This window comes from Lepidochelys kempii, chromosome 6 (genome assembly GCF_965140265.1).
Source record: "Lepidochelys kempii isolate rLepKem1 chromosome 6, rLepKem1.hap2, whole genome shotgun sequence".
NCBI lineage: Eukaryota > Metazoa > Chordata > Testudines > Cheloniidae > Lepidochelys > Lepidochelys kempii.
Genome location: NC_133261.1, coordinates 40,408,691 through 40,432,980, shown reverse-complemented (window position 1 = coordinate 40,432,980; position 24,290 = coordinate 40,408,691). Strand labels below are relative to the sequence as shown.

Sequence of the window (24,290 nt, the reverse complement as noted above, 5' to 3'; positions counted from 1 at the left end):
CCGGTATTTATCCCTCTGATATATTTATAGAGAGCAATCATATCTCCCCTCAACCTTCTTTTAGTTAGGTGTTAATCTCTGTGTTTATAAATGAGGGCCAAGCCCTCCTTATCATTCCCTGAATGCTGCATAGTGCAGGTGTTTCCAAGATGATAGGGAGGTGGAGATAGAGGTGGAATTGTCAATGATTATCTCTATGTTTCAACATGAAGTGATTATTCCTCTCTAGAGCGGTGGGATTTATAAAGAGACAATGCCTTAGGTATTTCCATTCCTTTAGTTATCCTATTGTCTTGTTTTATGTTTGTCTTCATGTTAACTCCTCAGGCAAGGACGGTCTTCATGACAATGCAGACTCTTTTGCGGGAAGATTTTCAAAAGCAGCTAAGGGACTTGAAAGTCAAGGGCATTTGTGCGCCTAAATCCATCAGGTGCTTTTGAAAATCCCAAGGTCAGTGCTTAACAAGTACATAGAACTAGGCGAAAGAAATCAGGCAAGTGGCCCCTAAACTCAGTTTGTTTGGCAAGTAGTATTGCCTTCCTCTCTTTTTCCTGCTATATAGGATTAATTTCTAAACGTTTTGAGACTTTCTGTCAAGCTGCCTTTAAACAGAGGTTTAATTTGAGGAGATTCAAACTCGAAGAGGGGGCTCATTAGTCAGATTTCCTGGAAAGGAATGATAATTTCTTTGTGCAGAAATGCAGAGATAACTGTTGTAAGATGATACCACCTCTGTCCCCTTCTCCCCACCAGTTTGGAAATTGCTTCGGCTGTGTGTAGTTTAGGAGAAGCTAAGGAGATGACCATTTGATTTTTGGGCTTGAAGTTAAGACCCTGGATTAGTTTAATTTGGCCCTGACTATAATGTGCTTCGTTTTTAAGAAACCGAATGTGTGCTAATAAGATGCTTAACTGGATTTAATAAATCTGACATCCTTGATGCTACCCAAGATTCTCATGTGCCATTATGTTGTTCTCTTTCATACATTCAAGAATGCACATTATAGTCATTAAAAATAACCTTTCACATTACGAGTGGTGAGTATGTTGAATAAGACCACTGCAAGCAAGCAAAATAAATGAAACTGAGACAGCTGTTCATGTTCCTGAGAAGAGAGAGAACAGTAGAAAAGCAAGGACATGAAGTTGGGAATAGGAAGTAAATTTGTATCATGTGTATACTAGGAAAATAGGTTGTGTTTAAAATGTATTAGCTAAACATTTTAACTAACATGTTTTTAAACACTAGTGTAGACAGGGCAAGTCATATTTAAAACATGTGAGCTGGTCATGGTCAACCATGTAAATGGGAATCTCGGATTGATCATGACCAGCTAACATATTTTTAAAGGTGTTAAACCTTGTCTATACACGTGTTCAAAATATGTTAGTTAAAACATTTCAGCTAACACATTTTTAAATACAACCTATCTTCCAAATCTAGATGGAGCTTTAGATAGGAAAAGGCATATTAGTCCTGTAAGTGAGTTTTGTGCTTTGATCTTATTCAGTTGTGACCTGAAAGCATAGGGCTGTATTGAGTGCTAGGGAAAAGTGTGGAGCTGCACGGCCCAGCAGAGAAGGCTTGAGACCACAAGCAGACACAATGCCTCCTAGGACTCCTGGGGAAAGGGGAGGGTATGTGGTCACTGGCCATGCTTTCAGAGAGACCAGCATATGCTGCTTTCAGAAGGTGCAGTGTCTTGGCTCTAGCTCCTTCCTACTTCTTCCACTCCTTTGGAGAGACTAGCGGCACTAGCTTGGAGAAGTCTTTGTGCTCAGGAGATTGAAAGGTCTGCTTTTATACTCCGCTTCCTGTACAAGGCGTCCAGTACTCTCCCTTCCCGTGTTCACTCACACAAGAGCCAAATACAGTCTGATCCTCCTTAATCTCTTTTAAGGGCTGACAGATAGGACAATTTGTTACTGTTGGCTTCTTATTAATTCACGAAAGAAAACAGAGCTGTATTTTAACTAGAGTTAGGCTGATGACATCGTGTTTGGCTTCAGCTCTGGATTATATTTAGATTTGGATTTTAGATTAGATTTAGATTTTAAGGCTAAATCAGAGAGCAGCTGTCCTTAGGAAATTTTGATCCAAATAGAAATAAAAACCAGAAAAACTGCCCAGTTTTTGGACCTGAAATGGAACCAAAACCATAGTGGCAGGTTCAGATACAGGGATATGAAGCCAAATCATTAACCCCACTTTGAAATATCAAGGTTCCAGTTTTGGCCCATAGCTAATTGTAACTCAGAAGAATAAAATACTAGGAGTTATGCTGAGTTACTCCTATTTATAATTGGAGTTTTGCTGTCGTCTGTTGAATTGCAACCGAACATTTTCAATAACTGCTTCTACCGCTGCTTTTTAGACTCGACCTTTGAGGGGGTGACTGATAAACCAATCTTAGACTGTTGTGCCTGTGGAACTGCTAAATATAGGCTAACTTTTTATGGAAACTGGTCAGAGAAGACACATCCAAAAGATTATCCACGTGAGTATTATTATTTTATTATTGCAGTAGAATCTAGAGGCTAAAATAAGGAGTGTGGGGATTCTTGGTGAGAGGTGATAAAACTAACCTACAGAAAGACAGTCTACATCAGGGATCAGCAACTTTGGCATGCGGCCCACCAGGGTAAGCCCCCTGGCAGGCCGGGCTGGTTTGTTTACTTGCTGTGTCTGCAGGTTCGGCCGATCGCGGCTCCCACTGGCTGCAGTTCACCGTCTCAGGCCACTGGGGGCTGCGGGAAGCGGCGCGGGTGGAGGGATGTGCTGGCTGCCACTTCCTGCAGCCTCCATTTGGCCTGGGAATGTGAACCGCAGCCAGTGGGAACTGCAATCGGTCGAACCTGCGGACGTGGCAAGTAAACAAACTGGCCCGGGCCGCCAGGAGGCTTATCCTAGGGGGCCACATGCCAAAGGTTGCCAATCCCTGGTCTACATTATGATGAATACATGTAATATTGCCAACCCCAAGTGTTCGAAAATCTCAAGTCAGTCCCCCAAAAATCAAGAGGTTGGTTTAAAAACCATGAGATTTTAAAATTTTAAATTGGGGTTGATTCACCTTCTGGCATTTGAGATTTGAAATGTACTGTTTTAGGGTCACATTTTCAAGCTCTCTTTGCAACCATGAGGGTTAGAAACTTATTCTCTCTCTCTCTCTCTCTCTTTTTTTTTTTTTTTTTTTTTTTTTTTTTTAGGGCGTCTCACTTAATTACGTAAGTCTTGGTGCTGAGTTTTTTAGAAACACAGGAAATATCACAAGATTCAATATAAAATTTTGAGTTTGCAGCAGTGCATATGCCCAATCCAATGACCATATGGAAAGACTCCCATTGATTTCAGTGGGCACCGAATCAGTCTGTTAATGAGGTTGGCTGAATGTGTACAGCATCATTTATGTGTTCCTCTTTCTTTCACAATGCTAGCTGGATAAATGTTCAAATCTTAAAATACAAACTTTTTTCATAATTTAAATCAAGTATTGCAAAGTTTCTAATCTACAGAATCAGTGGTTTTATGGCAATAAAATGCAAATAGCTTTTATTTTTAAAATTAAATCTACAAAAACATGCATAGAAAATGGGGATCTTTGTTTGTTTTTTATTCTTTTTAGTTCCCCTCTTTGTCTTTTCCATCTTACATTTGTTCTTCATTATCATTGACAATGATAGGTAGATTGACAAAGGCGGGTGGGCTTAGGGATGAAAGTCATATATTTATTTGGTCTTTAAGCTTTGATAATATGTTGTCTACTGCATGATCTTTATTAAAGCTTTTGTGTGTAGCTTTTCTTTTTAATATCACTGTCACCCAATGTGGTGAATTTTCATCATCAGTCAAAGATTTGTCTGCGTATGAATTGTTCCTTGATACTGATTACGCTGTTTCTGTCTCAAGTTTTGCTTTATTAAGTTGAACATAGAATAGTTCAGATACAGCATCATGTGGGTTAGTACAAGTTTGCGATGATATACTAAAACTTGTTTGACTTGCTGGTTGGGCAACAGAACAAACACATGGAGGATAAAACAAGCCATAGTGCCAGTATTCACAGTGATGCTCTTTTGAGATATGAGATGATTTGTGTACCTGCTAAATGGTACCCATTCAGATTCATTGTGTGCATAGATTTGGCTGGTATTACGGACACATTCTGAATAGAAGAATCAAATTATTTCTTTTCACTCCCATGGAATGTATCTTATTAGAACATTAGAATGGCCATAGAGAGTCAGACCAATGGTCCATCTAGCCTGGTATCCTGTTTTCTGGCAGTGGCCGATTCCAGATGCTTCAGAGGGAAAAAACAGAGAAGGGCAATTAGCGAGTGATCCATCTCCTGTTGTCCAGTCCCAGCTTCTGGCAGTTGGAAGTGTAGGGAGACCCAACGCATGGGGTTGCATCCCTGACCATCTTGACTGATAGCCACTGATGGACCTGTCCTCCATGAACTTATCTAATTATTTTTTAAAACCCATTCTAGTTTTGGTCTTCACAACATCCCCTGGCAACGAGTTCCACACGTTGACTGTGCTTTGTGTGAAGAAATGCTTCCTTATGTTTCTTTTAAACCTGCTGACTATTAATTTCATTGGGTGACCCCTTTTCCTTGTGTTACGTGAAGTGGATAAATAACACCTTCTTATTCACTTTTTCCATCCCAGTCATTAGTTTATAGACCTCTATTGTATTCCCCTCCCCCTCCCCCCCCGTTGTCTCTTTTCCAAGCCGAACAGTCTGTCTTTTTAATCTCTCCTTGTACAGAAGCTGTACCTCTAATCATTTTTGTTCTCTGTACTTTTTCCAATTCTAATATGTTTTTTGGAGATGAGGTGACCAAAACTGCACACAGTATTCAAGTGTGGGTGTAGCAGGGATTTATATAGTGGCACTGAGATGTTTTCTGTCTTATTATCTATCCCTTTCCTAATGGTTCTGAGCATTCTGTTGCTTTTTTGACTGCTGCTGCACACTGAGTCCACATTTTCAGAGAATTATCCACAATGATTCCAAAATCTTTGTTGAGTGGTAACAGCTAATTTAGATTCGATCATTTTGTATGTATAGTTGGGATTATGTTTTCCAATGTGCATTATTTTGCATTCATCAATATTAAATTTCATCTGCCATTCTGTTGCCCAGTCACCCAGTTTTTTGAGATCCATTTGCAACTCTTTGTGGTCTGCTTTGGACTTAACTATCTTTAGTAATTTTGTATTGTCTGCAAACTTTACCACCTCACTATTTACCTCTTTTTCCAGATAATTTATGGCTATGTTGAACAGCACTGCTCCTAATACAGATCCTTGAGGAACCCCGCCCCCATTTACCTCTCTTCACATTTAAAATTAACTATTTATTCCTACCCTGTTTTCCTATCTTTTAATCAGTTATTTATCCATAAGAGGACCTTCCCTCTGATCCCATGACTGCTTACTTTGCTTCTGAGCCTTTGATGGGGACCAAGTATACTATATCCCAGGGCAAACTTTTTCACCCGGGGGCCACATTGGGGAATAGAAATTGCATGATGGGCTATGAATGCTCACAAAATTGGGGCTGGGGTGCAGGCTCTGGGGTGGGGCTGGGGATGAGGAGTTTGGAGTGTAGGAGGGTGTTCCTGGCTGGGATCGAGGGGTTTGGAGAGTGGGAGGGGGATCAGGGCTAGGGCAGAGGGTTGGGGTGTGGGGAGAGGCTCAGGAGATGCAGGCTTTGAGCGGCGCTTACCTCAAGCAACTCCCGGAAGCAGGGGCATGTCCCTTCTCTGGCTCCTACGCAGAGGCACGGCTAGGCATCTCTGCACGCTGCCCCATCCGTAGGCACCGCTCCTGCAGCTCCCATTGGAGCGCATAGGAGGCAGAGCAGGCTTATCCCACGGCTTCCGGGACTTTTGTGGTGCAGCCCAGACCCAGCCCCCCGGCCAGAGCGGGGCCGAGCTGTGTGATACAGCCCCAAGCCAACGCCCCAGCCGAGGAGGGGCCAAACTGCATGGTGTGGCCCCGACCCAGCGCCCCAGCCAGGGTGCCTGTATTCACATCTCAATGTGGGACAATTTGACACCTCAATCCTGTATTGACATCTCAGTCTGGGGCAGTTCTTCATATTGGTCATCTAAAAAGAATGGCTCCGGTGTGGGGATCTTCCTCACATCCTCTGCAGTGAAGACTGATGCAAAGAATTAACTTAGCTTCTCCTCAATGGCCTTGTGTTCCTAGAATGCTCCTTTAGCACCTTAATCATCCAGTGGTCCCATCAGTTGTTTGGCACTCTTCATTCTGATGTACTTTTAAAAAATTGCTGTTCATTTTTGTGTCTTAGTTGTCTTCAAATTCTTTTTTGGCCTGCCTAATTATACTTTTATGCTTGACTTGACAGAGTTTGTTCCTCTTTATTTTCCTCAGTAGGATATGACTTTCAATTTTTAAAGGATGTCTTTTTATCTCTAACTACCTCTTTTACTCTGTTGTTTAGCCATGGTGATGTTTTTTGGTACTCTTACTGTTTGTTTTTTTTATTTGAGATATATGTTTAGTTTGAAAGTTTCTGTGTTGTTTGCAGGCATTTCACCCTTGTGACTTACTTTTAATTTCTGCTTAATTGGTCTCCTCATTTTTGTGTTTTCCCCCTTTTTGAAGATAAATCCTACTGTGGTGGGTTTCTTTGGTACCCCCACGCCCCCAAAAGGATGTTAAATTTAATTACATTATAGTCGCTGTTACCCTGAGAGGTTCAGCTCTATTCACTTCTTGGACCAGATCCTGTGCAGCACTTCGGTCTAAATAAAAGAATTGCTTCTTCCCTTGTGGGTTCCAGAACTAGCTTCTCCATGAAGCAGTCATTAATGGTGTCTAGACAATGTTATCTCTGCATCCCTTCCTGAGGTGACATGTTCCCAGTCAATATGGGGATGGTTGAAATCCCCCATTATTATTGGGTTTTCTGTTTTTCAAGCTCTTTAATCGCCTGAGCATTTCACAATCAGGTCAGGCTAGACGATCATAATCGTCTTAAAGTCTATGATTCTATGAATCACCTTCAACATCCCAATAAGATGTTTGGTGGTATATTCCTACTGCTGTACTCTTATCATTTAACATGGAATTTCTAGCTGTAGAGATTCTAAGGTACTGTTTGATCCATTTAAGATTTTTACTATATTTGACTCTGTGCTTTCTTTCACATATAGAGCCACTCCCCAACCTGCGTGACCTACTCTGTCATTTCTATATATTTTGTACCCTGGTATTACCATGTCCCACTGATTATCATAATTCCATGACATTGCTGTGATACCCTAATATATCAATATCTTCATTCAATTTTTACTTACTTCTCTACATCTTTGCTTATTTCTTCTCTTCTTCCTTTCTTTAGAGAGATTTTAGTGTATTATTCTTCCTCCATGATTCTCAGACAGAAAAACTTCCATTAACCACTTAAAAATGTTCTGACTATGCTTCAGTCTATCCTTCATGAATCATTAAGCGTATGCTATGCGTAGGTCTAGATGAATGCTAGTAAATAAATAAATAAAATCTATAAACATATGTTAGAATTGTAAAATGTATTAATTTTGTCTATGTTCATGCATCATTTTACTCATATATTTGTGCAATCTGCTTGTTCTGGCACGCGTGTCCATGGAAAGCAAATTTCAATGATGCATAGATGAAAATGAACAGAAACCCAATTTTGAGCTGAAATGGAATCTCTTTCAGTCATGTGACTTATTACACTACAAGTAACTGGGTAGCTCAGAAGCTGAATACTCACATAAAAATATATTGGTTTAATAGTTTGAATAACAAATAAATATAAGCTACCTGCTCAGGGGTATTCTATGAGAAGAAAAGAAGGGTTATTTTTTATTACAATGGATATGGCAGAGTGGTTTTTGACACAGCAGGGCAGGACTTCAAGTTAAAATGAAAGAACTTGCCGGAAGTCTCCACCCGACACAGTAATATAAAAAAAATCTGTGTTTATAATGATTTGGTAAAGGAGGGTCGCTTTCATATAATTACTCCTATTGTCCCTTTTTTCTTCTTTTAATTATAACAGTGGATCCATGTAGACACATGGTTATTTACTATTTTAGAAGTTCAGGATTTGACCCCATTTCAGTCAAGAGTGTACGCAATCACGAGGATCAAACTAATTATTGGGAAGGAATCATGTAATAAGAGGATTAAATGTTGTTACCCTTAATGATTAGAAAACAAAATAAAGAAAGCTACAGTCATTATTTGTTTCTACATCTGTAGACTCTCCCATCATTAACATATAATTAGAAAAGTCTCATTATGAAAGCACAACAAATCTATTCTCTTTACACCAAGTCTTGTTCACATTAGAATCAGTGGGACTTTTGACACTGGACCTCAGTGGCAGCAGGATTGGACTGAGGCAGAAGAGTCACTAACAAATTTCTAGCTAAAATTTCTGGAAGGCCAGAGAAATTTTTCACGTGTCCACACTTAGGCCTTGTCTAAACTACAAAATTAGGTCGAATTTGTAGAAGTTGGTTTTGTAGGAAGCGTTTTTATACAGTCAATAGTGTGTGTCCCCACACAAATGCTCTAAGTGCATGTAGTCGGCGGAGTGTGTCCACAGTACCAAGGCAACTGTCGACTTCCGGATCATTGCACTGTGGGTAGCTATCCCACAGTTCCCGCAGTCTCCAGCCACCCATTTGAATTCTGGGTAGAAATACCAGTGCCTGATGGGGCTAAAACATTGTCGTGGGTGGTTCTGGGTACATATAGTCAGGCCCCCCTTCCCTCCCTCCCTCCCTCCCTCCCTCCGTGAAAGCAAGGGCAGACAATCGTTTTGCGCCTTTTTTCTTGAGTTACCTGTGCATACGCCAAACCACGGCAAGCATGGAGCCCGCTCAGCTAACCTTCACCGTATGTCTCCTGGGTACTGGCAGACGTGGTACTGCATTGCTACACAGCAGCAGTTTATTGCCTTTTGGCAGCAGACAGTGCTGTATGACTGGTAGCCGTCGTCGACGTAGTCCAGGGTGCTCTTTTAACTGACCTCGATGAGGTCGGGGCGCCTGGGCAAACATGGGAGTGACTCAGCCAGGTCATTTCCCTTTTAAGTTTCGTCTCATGGCGATTCAGTCCTACCGGCAGTGCACTGTCTTTTAACCTGCAGCCAGCAGAAGACGATCAGCAGTCCTACTGCACCGTCTTCTGCCGAGCACCCAGGAGATGACGATGGCTAGAGGTCGTACAGCACAGTCTGCTTCCAGCAAGAAGTATAAAGATAGATGAAGTAGATCAAAACAAGAAATAGACTAGATTTTTTTTGTATTCATTTTTTCCTCCCTCCCTCTGTGAAATCAACGGCCTGCTAAACCCACTTTTGAGTTCTATCCTTGAGGGGGCCATTCTGTTTCTTGCAAAGCCACCCCCTTTGTTGATTTTAATTCCTTGTAAGCCAACCCTGTAAGCCATGTTGTCAGTCACCCCTCCCTCCGCCAGAGCAATGGCAAACAATCATTTCTTGCCCTTTTCCCTGGATTGCCCGAGCAGGAGCAGATGCCATTGCACAGCAAGCATGGAGCCTGTTCAGCTCACCACAGCAGTTATGACCATTGTAAACACCTTGCGCATTATCGTGCAGTGTATGCAGAACCAGCACCTGAAAAACCAGGCGAGGAGGCGACGGCAGCGCAGTGATGAGGACATGAACACACTTTTCTCTAAAACCGCGTTCGCCCGCAATTTGGAGATCATAGTGTTAATGGGGCAGGCTCATGCCATGGAATGCTGATTCTGGGCCTGAGAAACAAGCACAGACTGGTGGGACCGCATAGTGTTGCAGGTCTGGGACGATTCCCAGTGGCTCCGAAACTTTTGCATGCGTAAGGGCACTTTCATGGAACTTTGTGACTTGCTTTCCTCTGCCCTGAAGCGCAAGAATACCAAGATGAGAGCAACCCTCACAGTTCACAAGCGAGTGGCAATAGCCCTGTGGAAGCTTGCAACGCCAGACAGCTACCAGTCAGTTAGTAATCAATTTGGAGTGAGCAAATCTACTGTGGGGGTTGCTGTGATGCAAGTAGCCAACGCAATCATTGAGCTGCTGCTGTCAAAGGTAGTGACTCTGGGAAATGTGCAGGTCATGCTAGATGGCTTTGCTGCAATGGGATTCCCTAACTGTGGTGGGGCTATAGACGGAACCCATATCCCTATCTTGGCACCGGAGCACCAGGGCAGCCAGTACATAAACCGCAAGGGGTACTTTTCGATAGTGCTGCAAGCACTGGTGGATCACAAGGGACGTTTCACCAACATCAACATGGGATGGCCGGGAAAGGTTCATGACGCTCGCGTCTTCAGGAACTCTGGTCTGTTTAAATGGCTGCAGGAAGGGATTTACTTCCCAGACCAGAAAATAACTGTTGGAGATGTTGAAATGCCTATATGTATCCTTGGGGACCCAGCCTACCCCTTAATGCCCTGGCTCATGAAGACGTACACAGGCAGCCTGGACAGTAGTCAGGAGCTGTTCAACTATAGGCTGAGCAAGTGCAGAATGGTGGTAGAATGTGCATTTGGACGTTTAAAGGGTCACTGGTGCAGTTTACTGACTCACTCAGACCTCAGCGAAACCAATATTCCCATTGTTATTGCTGCTTGCTGTGTGCACCACAATCTCTGTGAGAGTAAGGGGGAGACTTTATGGCAGGGTGAGAGGTTGATGCAAATCACCTGGCCGCTGAATAAACGCAGCCAGACACCAAGGCAGTTAGAAGAGCACAGCAGGAAGCGGTGCACATCAGAGAAGCTTTGAAAACCAGTTTCATGACTGGCCAGGGTACTGTGTGACACTTCTGTTTGTTTCTCCTTGATGAAAACCTGCCCCCTTGGTTGACTCTAATTCCCTGTAAGCCACCCACCCTCCCGCCTTCGATCACCGTTTGCTTGCAAAGGAAATAAAGTCACTATCGTTTAAAAAACATGTATTCTTTATTAATTGATTATAAAAATAGGGAGATAACTCACAAGGTAGCCCGGGTGGGGTGTGGGAGGAGAGTAGGAGGGAAGGAAAAGGCCACTTTAAAACTTGTTGAATGCCAGCCTTCTGTTGCTTGGGCTGTCCACTGGGGAGAGTGGTTGGGTGCCCGGAGCCTCCCCACCCCCGCTGCGTTCTTGGGCATCTGGGTGAGGAGGCTATGGAACTTGGGGAGGAGGGAGGGCAGTTAAGCAGGGGCTGCAGCGGCAGTCTGTGATCCTGCTGCTGTTCATGAACCTCCACCAGACGCCGGAGCATGTCCGTTTGATCCCACAGTAGCCCCAGTGTTTCCTCATGCCTCCTCTGATCTTCCTGCCACCACCTCTCCTCATGTTCATCGGCCACTGTCCTGTACTCTGCTATTGTGTCCCTCCACACAGCTCTGTCAGTGCCGGACAACTGCATGAGCTCAGAGAACATTTCATCGTGCATGCGTTTTTTTCGCCGCCTTGTCTGAGAGAGCCTCTGGGATGGAGGAGGGAGGCTTGAAACATTTACGGCTGTTGGAGGAAAAAAAGGGAGTGAAGTATTTAAAAAGATACATTTTACAGAACAATGGCTATACTCTTTCACGGTGAACAACACTATTCACATTACATAGCACATGTGATTTTGGTACAAGGTCGCATTTTGCATCTTATATTGAGTGCCTGTGGCTTTGGTGTTAGAGATCACACACGCAGGGCCGGGCAACAGAATTCGGCTTGCAGGCGGCCATGGTAAGCCATAGTCTTTCAGCTTCTGCAAGCTTCATAACAGCAACCCCCTCCTTTCCCAAACCAAGCAAAGCCCGTTGAGTTGGCCATCTACTGCTGCAGTTTTCCTGTTAACGTGCGGCAGCAGAAACCAAACTAACCTCCTCCCCCCATCCAATTTTCTGGGATGATCGCTTTTCCCCTCCCCCCACCGCCTGGCTGGTATCAGGGAAGATCCCTGCTAGCCAAACGTGAACAGCTCAGCGCCAATGGCCCCCCCTCCCACCGCGTGGCTAACTGCAGGGAGGATTTCTTTTCAGCCACAGGCAAACAGCCCAGTAGGAATGGGCACCTCTGAATGTCCCCTTAATCAAATTCCCCTGTTTCAACCAGGTTACCATGAACGATATCACTCTCCTGAGGATAACACAGAGAGATAAAGAACGGATGATACTTGAGTGACAGCAAACACCGGGACCATACGCTGCCAGGCTTTGACATACAATGATACCAGATTACTTGCTACTAGCATGGCGCGGTAAAGTGTCCTACCATGGAGGACGGAATAAGATTGCTCTCCCCAGAAACCTTCTGCAAAGGCTTTTAGAGTACCTCCAGGAGAGCTTCATGGAGATGTCTCTGGAGGATTTCCGCTCCATCCGCAGACACGTTAACAGACTTTCCAGTAGCTGTACTGGCCACGAATGCATCCCAAGTCCTCAGGGCTACTTAATCATTAAAAAACACTTGCTTTTATAACATGTATTATATTTTAAAAGGTAAACTCACCAGAGGTCCCTTCTCTGGCTTCGTTGAGTTGGGAGGGTATTTCAGTCAGGGTGATAAAAAGTTCCTGGCTGTCAGGGAGAACGGTGTGCTGTGTGCTCTGCCCAAGCTCGTTGTCCTCCTCCTCATCTTCCCCATCTGCAAAATCCTCATCCATGGCGGAGAGTACCCCATCATCGGAGTCCACGGACAGGGGTGGGGTAGTGGTGGCCGCCCCCCCCCCTAGAATTGCATGCAGCTCAGCATAGAAGCGGCATGTCTGGGGCTCTGTCCCGGAGCGTCCATTTGATTCTTTGGTTTTCTGGTACGCTTGTCTGAGCTCCTTAAGTTTCATGCGGCACTGTGTTACATCCCTGATGTAGCCTCTGTCCCTCATGGCCTCTGAGATTTTTTGAAATATTTTGGCATTTCATCTTTTGGAACGTAGTTCTGATAGCACGGATTCCTCTCCCCATACAGCGATCAGATCCAGTACCTCCCGTTCGGTCCATGCGGGAGCTCTTTTTCGATTCTGGGACTGCATGGTCACCTGTGCTGATGAGCTCGCCTGGCCAAACAGGAAATGAGATTCAGATGTTCCCGTGGCTTTTCCTGTACACCTGGCTAGTGCATCCAAGATCAGAGTGCTGTCTAGAGTGGTCATAATGGTGCACTGTGGGATAGCTCCCGGAGGCCAATACCTTTGAATTGCGTCCACACTAACCCTAATTTGAAAAGGTGATGTCGATTTCAGCACTAATCCCCTCGTTGGGGAGGAGTACAGAAATCGGTTTTAAGAGCCCTTTATTTGAAAAAATGGCTTAGTTGTGTGGACGGGTGCAGGGTTAATTCGGATTTAATGCTGCTAAATCCAACATAAACTTGTAGTGTAGACCAGGCTTAGAGGTATTAAAAATGAAAAGTAGTTGTCAAAATTGCTGTTTAAAATGTTGAGGCCATGCAACTATTAAATTAAAATAAAATCCTGTTCACTATTGACTTTGTTGAATCACTGACTAATTGTCATACCACTGCAGAAATGTTCACAAATATATTTTCAGTCCAGTGGTTTCTATAAATATAATATGGCTGTCCATCATATATCACCTTCCATTGTAATTGGAGAAGATTTCTCATATTGATCTCCAAAGGGGAATATTATTTTAAAATTCATACTACCTCCCATTTATTCATTTACAGTAGGAGCTAGAGAAGGAGAATATTCTGTTTCTCACGCTATATGGTTCCAGTGTTGGTAGGAAAAAATCTCCCTTATCAAGAGCAAATTTAGAAAATTGAGTTTTTGGGGGTTTCTTTTTGGTTGTCTCTGACAACTGAAAAAGCTAAAATTTCCCTTTGCTCTGACAACAGCAATATAGCTAATATATAAACAAGATACAAACACTTATATTTCATTCATGTTTCCCGCTAATTTATTTGCTAACTCTTATCTTAACAGATTCCAAGACTATAACATTGACCTTTCTTTACATTTGTATTCTCTATGACTAGCAAACAAGAACTGCAGAGAAGCACTATACAATTGTGACTTTAAAAATAAATAAATAAAACCTAGCCAAGTCCTAACACTACTATAACACGTAGTATATTCTTTCCTCAATACACAGGAATTTCCATACACTGCTCCATTTTATGTGCTTTAATTTACTCCAAAGAACTGTTTATGCCAAAGAGGCATTGTTTTTATGGTAAAAAAGAGCTTCAGCAAGCTATTTGACAAAGCCTTGAACTCAAGCAAATGTCACTTTCCAAGTCCAAAAACACTTCACTATGTTATGGACACAATAAGGGATGATTTAACTGAAGTTACACCATGAAGCTGAAGAACTTGTGTTCCATTAAAATTAAAATTGTCTTGTCATGTGTAGGAACCAACAGAGCTAAAGAATCCACACAACAATGCTCAGGATGAAATCACTGCATTATATGCTTGCTCTGAGTGTGTTGTTCTTCGACTGCTTGTTCACGTCCATTCCACATTCGGTGTGCGCATGCTGCGTGCGTGAGTGTTGGAAACTTTTTCCCTTAGAGGCTCCCAGCGGGGCCCCCCGAGTGGTGCCACTGTGCCGCGCATATATACCCCTGCCGGCCTGACCCCCTCCAGTTCCTTCTTACCGTCGGCGGTGTGGAACAACCTCCCTCTCTCTCTCTCTCTCTCTCTCTCTCTCTCTCGTAGAAGAGTAGTCCCTTAGCCTTCAGAGTAGCTGTTATCAGTTCATTAACATACCTGTTGTGGACATTTAAGTACTTGGAGGCTTCCAGCACCCGCCCTGGGCCACGGGGCATGCCGCAGGCCCATGGCTTCAAGGCTTGCACCACGTGCTGCAAACCTATGCCAAACTCGTGTCTATGTTGCCTGGGGGATGGACATCAAACTGAACGGTGTAGGATTTGCGAGGCGTTTAAGCCAAGAACAAGGAAAGAAAGAGACTTTCGTCTAAAGCAGCTATTGATGGAGGCTGCATTGCAGCCGCTGGGCCCGGAGCGTCCGACGCTGGCTCAGGCTTCCTCTGTGCGTAGTGCCCCGGAGCTATCGAGAGACCCAGCACCGGCTGAGCACCATAAACTGTCAGCCCCAGAGCGCCAGGCTTGGCCCTGGCACCCCTCGTCCTCCCCGATATGGCCCCCAGCACAGCCAAAAGGCAGGCACAGTCATTTTCCGCACAGGAGGCCGGCGCCTCCCAAGGCCCCGAGCGCCAATAAGAGCAGGAAGGCCGCGGTACCGGGGCTGACACCGGCAGTCCCGGCAGCACAAGCCCCACTGAGCCCAGACCTAGGTGAGCTCAGTGCGGACAATGGGCTCGAGGGCATAACGGATCAGCCCTCTACACCTGGCACCTTTGAGGCTGCAAAGGACCTCATCGAGCTGTCGGCGGTGAGCCCCCTCCCATACGGGGAGAGCCCTCCAGCACCCATGCCTCAGGTGCCATTGAGGGGTAAGCACGTGTGCTGCTCGAGGACACTGTCCCGGCACCGCTTCCAGAGTTGGTCCTGATCAAGCTCCGACTCCACGGACTCACAGTTGCCAGTGGCCCAGAAGGAGGTTGCGGCACTGGCAGTGGGTCAGCGTGAGGAAGCACCGGAAAGGGCACGCTGCTCTCCGGCACCACCTAGAGACCGGCACCGGGAGGAATTGAGACGGCCCTCACCAGAGGACTCCTGCAGACGGTCCCGGTCCAGGGAACACCAGCACCGGTTCCGCTCCCGCTCAGCCAGGAGCCGCTCGTTCTCCCACTGGCGCAGATTCTTGGCACTGCCATGGCCTTCGCAATTGGTGTCGCCACACTCCAGCACCGACTCCAGCTGCTATAGCTACCCAGACCGGGCCCCGGACAGCAGGGACCCTCAGGTGGGCTGGCAACCCCAATGCGGGTCTCCAGGCTATTGGCCCTTCTGGACCCCCTGGGCCTATCAGGAGCACCAAGGGGCCCTGTCCATTACTTGGTGCAGCGGTCCCAGTTCCCGCACCAATACCAGATGGTGCTGGAGGCTACAGTATCCAGGCCTCCAGCGTCCCCCCAGCATAGACCGGGGAGACTGGCACCGAGTCCGGTGCTGTCCCATGGACTCCCACCCCGGCCTGAGCCAGAGGACCCTCCCATGGAAGAAGGGAAGCAGGAGGACCAACCAAAGGGGGTCGAGCAGCAGCTAACCTCCTTGTCTTCCCCGGATGAGGTGATAGCGGGTACAGAGGTGTCCGGCCCTCCACTGATAGATCATAGAGCCCACCAGGAATTGCTGTGCAGGGTCGCCCAGAACTTGGGATTGCAGGCCGAGGAGATGGTTGAGCAGGAGGACCCTATGGTGGACATTTTGAGGTCCGAAGGTCCATCCAGAATAGCGCTCCCACTCATTAAGACCATTCAGTCCAACCATAAGACTATATGGCAGACCCCGGCCTCCAGTGCTCCAATGGCCAAAGGAGTGGAGCGTAAATACTTTGCCCCATCTAAGAGCTATGAGTTCCTGTTCTACCACCCGAGTCCATGCTCCCTACTGGTCTCAGCAGTAAACGAAAGGGAGTGCCATGGACAGCAGGCCCCGGCCCCTAAGGCAAAGGAGGTGAAACGCCTGGACCTTTTTGGCAGAAAGGTGTACTCATCTGGGGGCCTTCAGCTGAGGATTGCGAACCAGCAGGCCATCCTCAACAGGCACAGTTTCAACTCCTGGGCAGCAGTAGGGAAGTTTAAGGACAACCTCCCGTGAGGTTCCCAACAGGAGTTCACGGCCGTGGTGGCCAAGGGCAAGGCAGTAGCCAAGACCTCTCTCCAGGCCTCCCTGGATTCGGCAGATGTGGCGCTAGAACAATCACGTCAGGGGCGGTCATGAAGCGCTCAGCGTGGCTCCAGGAGTCAGGTCTGCCGCCTGAGGTCCAGAGTAAACTCCAGGACCTCCCCTTCGAAGGTTCCGGGCTCTTCTTGGACCAGACGGACACAAGGCTGCACAACTTAAGTCGCTGGGTATGCACACCCTGGCGACCCAGAGCCGCAGCCTCCCCCTCAACGCCAGTACCAGCCTCGCCATAGGCATGAGCCTTACCATAGGTGAGGCAGGGATAACAGGCGATGGTGCAACAACAATAGTAACAATAATGTGCCGGGCCAGAACCAAGGCCAGCACAAACCCCAGCCAGGCACTAAGCCAGGCTTTTGAAGGTGCACTCGAGGACAGCGTACCAGACCAGTCACCGGATCCGTCCCTTTGTTTCCTGAACCTCCTGTCCCGTTTCTCCCGTGAGTGGTCCACCATTATGTCAGACTGTTGGGTCTTACGCATGGTGTGGAACGGGTACTCGCAGCAGTTTGCCTCCCTTTCCCCGCCACCTCCATTCCCTTCCCTGTCCCTCTTCAGGGACCCCTCTCATGAGCATCTCCTAGAGAAGAAAGTCCACTTGCTGTTAGAGGCGGGGGCAGTAGAGGCGGTGCCGCACAGCCTAAGGGGGAAGGGGTTCTACTCCCGGTACTTCCTCATCCCCAAGGCCAAAGGGGGCTTCGCCCCATCCTAGACCTGCGTGGGCTCAACAAGTTCCTGGTCAAGGCCCGGTTCTGCATAGTCTCTCTGAGCACCATCATCCCTTCCCTGGATCCGGGGACTGGTATGCTGCCCTCGACATGAAGGATGCGTACTTTCATATTGCCATCGACCCAGCACATCGGCGGTTCCTACGCTTCACCATGGGCCAAGAACATTACCTGTTTGCGGTTCTCCCTTTCAGTCTAGCTGCAGCCCCAAGGGTGTTCACGAAGTGCATGACAATGGTGGCAGCCTCTTATGGAGGCAGAGAATCCGGATGTACCCGTACCTCGGTGACTGGCTCCTGACAGGCCGATCCGAGGCGGAAGTGCGGGGCCATGTGGAGGTGGCCCTGAGATTGTTCCGCGAGCTGGGGCTCCTGATCAACGTCCCCAAGTCCACACTCATACCCACGCAGAGAGTGGAATTCATAGGGGCAGTCCTGGATGCAGTGCAGGCCAGGGCAAGCCTTCCAGTATCCTGATTCCAGGCTATCCAGCAAGCGGTGGCCTCCCTGCCCCAGTTTCCAACGACAGTGGCCAGGTGCTGCCTGTGGCTGCTGGGCCACATGGCAGCATGCACGCACGTGGTCAGGCATGCCAGACTGAGACTCAGGACTCTGCAGGCGTGGCTCGCTTGGGTGTACCGCCCAGGCAGGGAGCCCCTGGACTTGGTAGTGACAGCCCCAAGGGACGTGCTGGACTCCCTGCTGTGGTGGCAGTCCCTGTCTGTGGTTTGCGAAGGCATCCTCTTTGGCACCCCACAACTGGACCTGACCCCGGTGACGGACGCATCAGACCATGGATGGGGGGCTCACCTGGGGGACCTCATGACGCAGGGGTTGTGGTCCGGAGCAGAGCAGTCGCTCCATATCAATGTGAAGGAGCTCAGGGTGGTTCATCTTGCCTGCCAGACCTTTCACGCAACTCTGAGTGGTCACAGCATGACAGGTCTGACAGACAACACTACTGCCATGTTTTATATAAACAAACAGGGCAGGGCTCGTTCCTCGCCACTCTGTCGCAAGGCTCTCCTCCTCTGGGATCTTTGCATTGCCCATGCAATTCACCTCGAGGCGTCCTATCTCTTGGGGGTATGAAACGAGCTGGCGGACTCCCTCAGCAGGTCGTACCACAAGCACGAGTGGACGCTCAGGGTGGACATTGTGCTTTTGCTCTTCCACAGGTGGGGGTTTCCCCGGGTAGATCTATTTGCCACCAGGGCCAATGCGCAGTGTCCACGGTTCTGCTCGTTCCAGGGCTGCAGCCTGGGCTCACTCGCGGACACATTTGTGATCCCGTGGAGAGGGGGCTTGATGTATGCCTTCCCCCCGTTCCCCTTGGTGCACAGGGACAGGTGTGGCGGTGATCCTCATCGCCCCAGGCTGCGCCCACCAGCACTGGTACCCCAGTAGTCCTGTCCCTACACCAGAACCTCATTAAACAGGACAGCGGGAGGCTTCTCCACCCTGACCTACAGTCACTGCACCTGATGGCATGGAGGCTCTGTGACTAAATGCCCTGGAGAGCCAGTGCTCCCTTCCTATGCAGCAGATTCTGCTTGGCAGTAGAAAGCCCTCTACCAGGGTGGCCTATATGGCCAAGTGGAAAAGGTACTCATGTTGGTGTGAACCCCGACAGGTGCGGCTGTGCCAGGCCCCGTTGCAGGCCATCCTGGAGTACCTCCTGCAACTCAAGCAGCAAAGGCTAGCTCCGTCCTCACTCAGAGTGCACCTGGCAGCCATCTTCGCCTTCCATCGGAGTTCTCAGGGGGCTCAGTGTTTTCCCACCCAATGGTGGGGTGGTTCCTTAAAGGGTTGGAAAGGGTGTTCCTGTACTCCTGCCCCCCAGTCCCTGCGTGGAACCTTAACTTAGTCCTCTCTAAACTCATGGGACCCCCTTTCGAGCCCCTCGCTTCCTGTTCTCTCCTCCACCTTTCCTGGAAGGTGGCATTTCTGGTTGCCATTACCTCAGTGTTGCAGGGTGGTTACCCGCTCCTGCCCTGTGGGGCTTAAAAGCCAGCCCTGGGAGGGAGCCAGGGCTGAGGGCAAGAAAAGCTAGGCTGATTGGGGAAATGGCCGCAGCTGGGCCTATAAAGGGGCTGCTAGGCTGAAGCTTAGCCAGTCTCTCTCTGCATTCAGAGAGGGAAGGGCCTGGCCGCAGGGACCTGAGGGAGTACCTAGATTGGGGCAGGGCTGAGGGGGAAAGGCAAGGGGAGCAGGGGAGCTCCAGCCTGGAAACCCCCAGGCTGCGAGGCCTAGATTAGGGCCTATTAGGTACTAGTGTTGCAAGGGGGCAGCCCACAGGTAGACAAAGGCAGCAGGTCCAAACCCTTCACTTGAGATGAGTGGCTGATACACTGCAGTCTGCCCAGGGAGCGGGGCTAAGCGATGACTGGCAGTAGCCAAGACTGAGGCAAGGTGGGGATAGTGGGTGGGGGTTCCCCGGGGAGGGGAGACCCTCAGGGCTTGTTGGGGTTTACTGCCAGGGGGCAGCACCCCAGTGGGAGGAGGCAATGGGTCCTGGGAGGGACTGGGGCCGGCGGTAAGGCGGATCACCAGATGGCAGAGGGCGCTCCAGAGGCTGATGAGCTAATTCCCAAGGACAACCAGCAGGAGGCGCCATGGGAGGGTGGTCCCGGCTCTATGACACTCAGCCAGAAGGGTGTCCAAACTGAGGGCCCTCACCTCTGAGCCACCATATACAGTATTTCACAAGGACAAGGTGCAGCTCCGGCCACACCCCAAGTTCCTCCCTAAGGTGGTTTCCCAATTCCATTTGGACCAGGACATTTTTCTGATGATGTCCTTCCAGAAACCCCATACGGACCCAAGTCACCGCAGCTTGCACACCTTGGATGTGCATTGAGCTTTGGCATTCTATTTGGAGCGCACCAAGCCCTTTCGTAAATCCGCACAGCTGTTTTTAAATCCGCACAGCTGTTTGTGGCTGTAGCCAAGAGGATGAAAGGCCTCCCAGTGTCTGTGCAGCGGATTTTATTTAGGATTACAAGCTGCATCTGGCATGCTATGAGCTCACAGTTGTTCTGGCCCCGGCGGTCACGGCCCACTCGACCAGGGCGTAAGCGACTTCCAAGGCATTCCTGGCACAGGTCACAATGCAGAGCAGCCACCTGGTCCTCGGTCCACACCTTCACAACGCACTATGTGGTCAACCAGCAGGCCAGAGAGGACGTGGCAGTTGGCAGAGCGGTCCTCCGAGCAGTTGTTCCGTGACTCCTACCCTCCTCCAGAGGTAAGCTTGTGATTCACCTAATATGGAATGGACGTGAACAAGCACTCGAAGAAGAAAAAATGGTTACTTACTTTCTCGTAACTGTTCTTCAAGATATATTGTTCACGTCAATTCCACCACCCACCCTCCTACCCCTCTGTCCAAGTCGCCGGCAAGAAGGAACTGGAGGGGGTCGGTCCAGCAGGGATATATATGCACGGCGCAGTGGTGCCACTCTGGGGGCCCCGCCGGGAGTCACTTAAGGGAAAAAGAAAAGGAGGACTTGTGGCACCTTAGAGACTAACCAATTTATTTGAGCATGAGCTTTCGTGAGCTACAGCTCACTTCATCAGATGTTTGATGAAGTGAGCTGTAGCTCACGAAAGCTCATGCTCAAATAAATTGGTTAGTCTCTAAGGTGCCACAAGTCCTCCTTTTCTTTTTGCGAATACAGACTAACACGGCTGTTCCTCTGAAACCTGTCATTATTAAGGGAAAAAGTTTCTGATGCTTGTGCACACGGTGCGCGCACACCTAATGTGGAATGGACGTGAACAACACATCTCGAAGAACAACAGTTATGAGAAAGTAACCGTTTTTTCTGATGGCACCAGCTGACTCTAAATCAGAAGAAGAGCAGAGCTAAAGAATGATAATATTATCTTTCTCTGTATGGTTTCAATATTGGTCAGGGAAAAAATCTCCCCTTTTATGAGCAAATGTAGAAAAAGGGGTTTTGGGGTTTTTTTTAGAAGAGTGAACACAGTATCCCAAATGATTACTTTTAAGTGCTTTTGCTTTCTTGAGAATCAGAGGAACTGAGAGATTTTAATTAAGGTCTTGTGCGACTTGTGAACTTGGATAGACATAAGACAAGAGAAATAGCAAGTACACTTACCAGACACATTTTCATGAGCTATCACAGCTCTTGATAAAAATACTTCTGGAACCCAAAAGCTGTAGCTATTACATTTGGCTCATTGAAATGGAACCATTAGATTTCCTCTTACATCCAATGAAGTGAGCTGTAGCTCATGAAAGCTTGTGCTCAAATAAATTTGTTAGTCTCTAAGGTGCCACAAATCCTCCTTTCCTCTTACCTTTTGCTGGCTGAAATAATTAGTGCATAGAGCTGTCCAGTGGCTTATAGACATTTAGCACCATTTGTGGTTTTTTGGCTAGTACCCAGATATCACGGAAAATGGAGAACATTCATGAATAATAATTTCACCTGCTGTCCCTAGCAAGTACATGGTGGACACCAAATTGTCAGTGCATTTCTAAGATACATTAGTCTGTGCAAAAATCAGCATTTAAGCTTGTAAATGGGGGAACTGAACACACAAATGAGAAGTGAGGTACATCAATGGATGATTGCCTATATTTCACTGGCCTTCTTGAGAGTTTTGAGGCCACTCTAGTGAGAAATAGGGAATTTATCGATTTGCCTCTGTGAATGTGGGATTCATTCCAGAGAAGGTGAGTTTCCTTGTTTTTTTAAGAGAATCACTAGCAGGATAAGAGCAGTTTGGGGGAGTGAAATAAAGTATCCATTCGCATGGGTGTGAGAGATCCATGAGGGTGAGTTGGAGAGTGTGGGAAAATTTTGTGGGTTTTCAAGAAGCTTAGGGCAGGTAGTGTTTTTCAGTCCTGCTCTGAAGGTCTTCATTTGGGTATGTAGCTGGGGCAGCTGCTTCCCTTCAATAGATACCTTTCAGTAGGTAAGAAGCTTGAGTGATATTATGGCTCAGTAGACTTAGTGTGGAGTTGAGTTGTAGGGGCTTAATGTCTTTTGGACCTGGTCATGGCATTTAGGGAAGAGACCCCTTGGAAGACATGGGCCACTAATGTGAAATTTATTATATCCACGTTATTGGCCATGCCAGATAATTTTCTCAGGAATGCAGGGTGTCAATGACCTTTCTCATATTAAAAGTGTTGAATACAAAGTCAATGACTATAATGTCATCACCATTCACGTGTGATTAAGGATGAGGGCTCTGAGTTCTCATGCATGACAGACACACAGTTAGATAACACTATAGGTTCAGTAATGGCTCCGTTGGGCATTCAGTTCAACATAAACCAAATAAATGTCACAAAGGTGATGCGGCTGTTTTGTATAATCTGATTTTAAATGCAGGAAGTCTCCCACCCTAAATCTGGATCTGATATGTTGCCCTCGTATATGAATCAAAGAGTGGGGATTAATTGCTGTCCAGATTGCACGGTCTACTCAATAGAGGCCTGGTTTGAGTTGAGAGATTCTTCTCGATGGTAGCAAATTTGTGCTTGATGGGAATAGATATGGAATCTTCTCTACTTGAGTTTCAGCATGTGTCACTCACTAAGGTACTGCAGATGCAGGGAGAACTGTAGGCTATGACCTGTGAGTTAGATCGGTATCCCTTATAATGGAAAATGTGGGATTCGGAGACCGTCATTGGAGTGGATTGACCACATCTCCCTTTGGCGTGACAAAGTGCCAGTCTCTGTTAAAGAAGCGATTATTAGAGCCTGGGTCAACAAACCGTCTCTAGACCCTGAAGTCTCTCCAGCTATCATCCTGTCATGAATTTTCCATTGTGGGGTAGATCATTGAGACAGTTGTGGTCAAAACAGCTTTAGCAGCCTCTGAAGTTCTTAGAGCTTCCTAATTCCAGTAAGTTTGCATTTAGCCTTGGCCAAAGTAGGGAGACTATGCTGGTAGTATTGTTAGATCACCTCATTTACAGTTTCTAGCAAAGTCCATCTTGAGAGGCTCCATAGCTTTCTTTCTGAGATCTCAGTTGGTTCTTTGTTGTAATTGCTTCCTCTGTTTGTTGTATTTTCCTCAGTATTTTTTCTAACTCCTTATTTTGAACTGCTGTTTATTTTTCTATTATTTCTAATCTCTTTTCTGTTCTCTTTTGATTATTTTCCCTTGTGTTTGTTTATTTCTACTCCTTTTCCTCCCCCACTTGCTTTTTTGATTTCAGTGTTTCACCTTTAACTCTTCTAATTTGCATTTCTTTTGTTTGCTTAATTACATACTTTAACTTTCTACTCTTCTCTCTGCTTTCACTCTGTTTGTAACTCTCATCCTTCCTGCATACCAAAATAAATATGCTGGGGGATTCTATTTCTTATTCCCTCAATCTCTTTCCCACACCCCTTTCCAGTATACGCTATAATCTTTCCTTCCATTTATCTCTCTGCCTCCTCACCACATTCTCTATCCATCTACCTGAGTACCCCATTTGTGACCCATTTCCCCTACAGCATGCAATCTCTCCATTACCATTGTTTCTCACCCCTCCCACCCCACCCCACCCCCCACACAAATGCTGTCTTGCTCTTTTTCTTCTTCTTGTATTTTATGGCATAGCAGACTCACATTCTGACTCTATAACTTCCAGGTTCTGGATTTTATGATACATAGTTAGTCTCTCCTTTTCTCCAGTATTTTTTTAAATGTAATATTGCTTTCTTAACAGTGCCCCATTTCCTGGATGCTCTAACTAGGTATTTTAGTGTAAACTTTG

General features: G+C 46.9%; 1 protein-coding gene across 1 annotated transcript in view; it reads left to right on the top strand.

The window, feature by feature from the left end:
- Positions 1–24,290, top strand: part of SPON1 (spondin 1) — a 316,618-nt gene that overhangs the window by 80,671 nt on the left and 211,657 nt on the right. Inside the window, exon 5 of the mRNA XM_073347696.1 lies at positions 2,377–2,499. Coding sequence (XP_073203797.1) covers positions 2,377–2,499 — 123 coding nt within the window. The remainder of the gene's footprint in view (positions 1–2,376; positions 2,500–24,290) is intronic.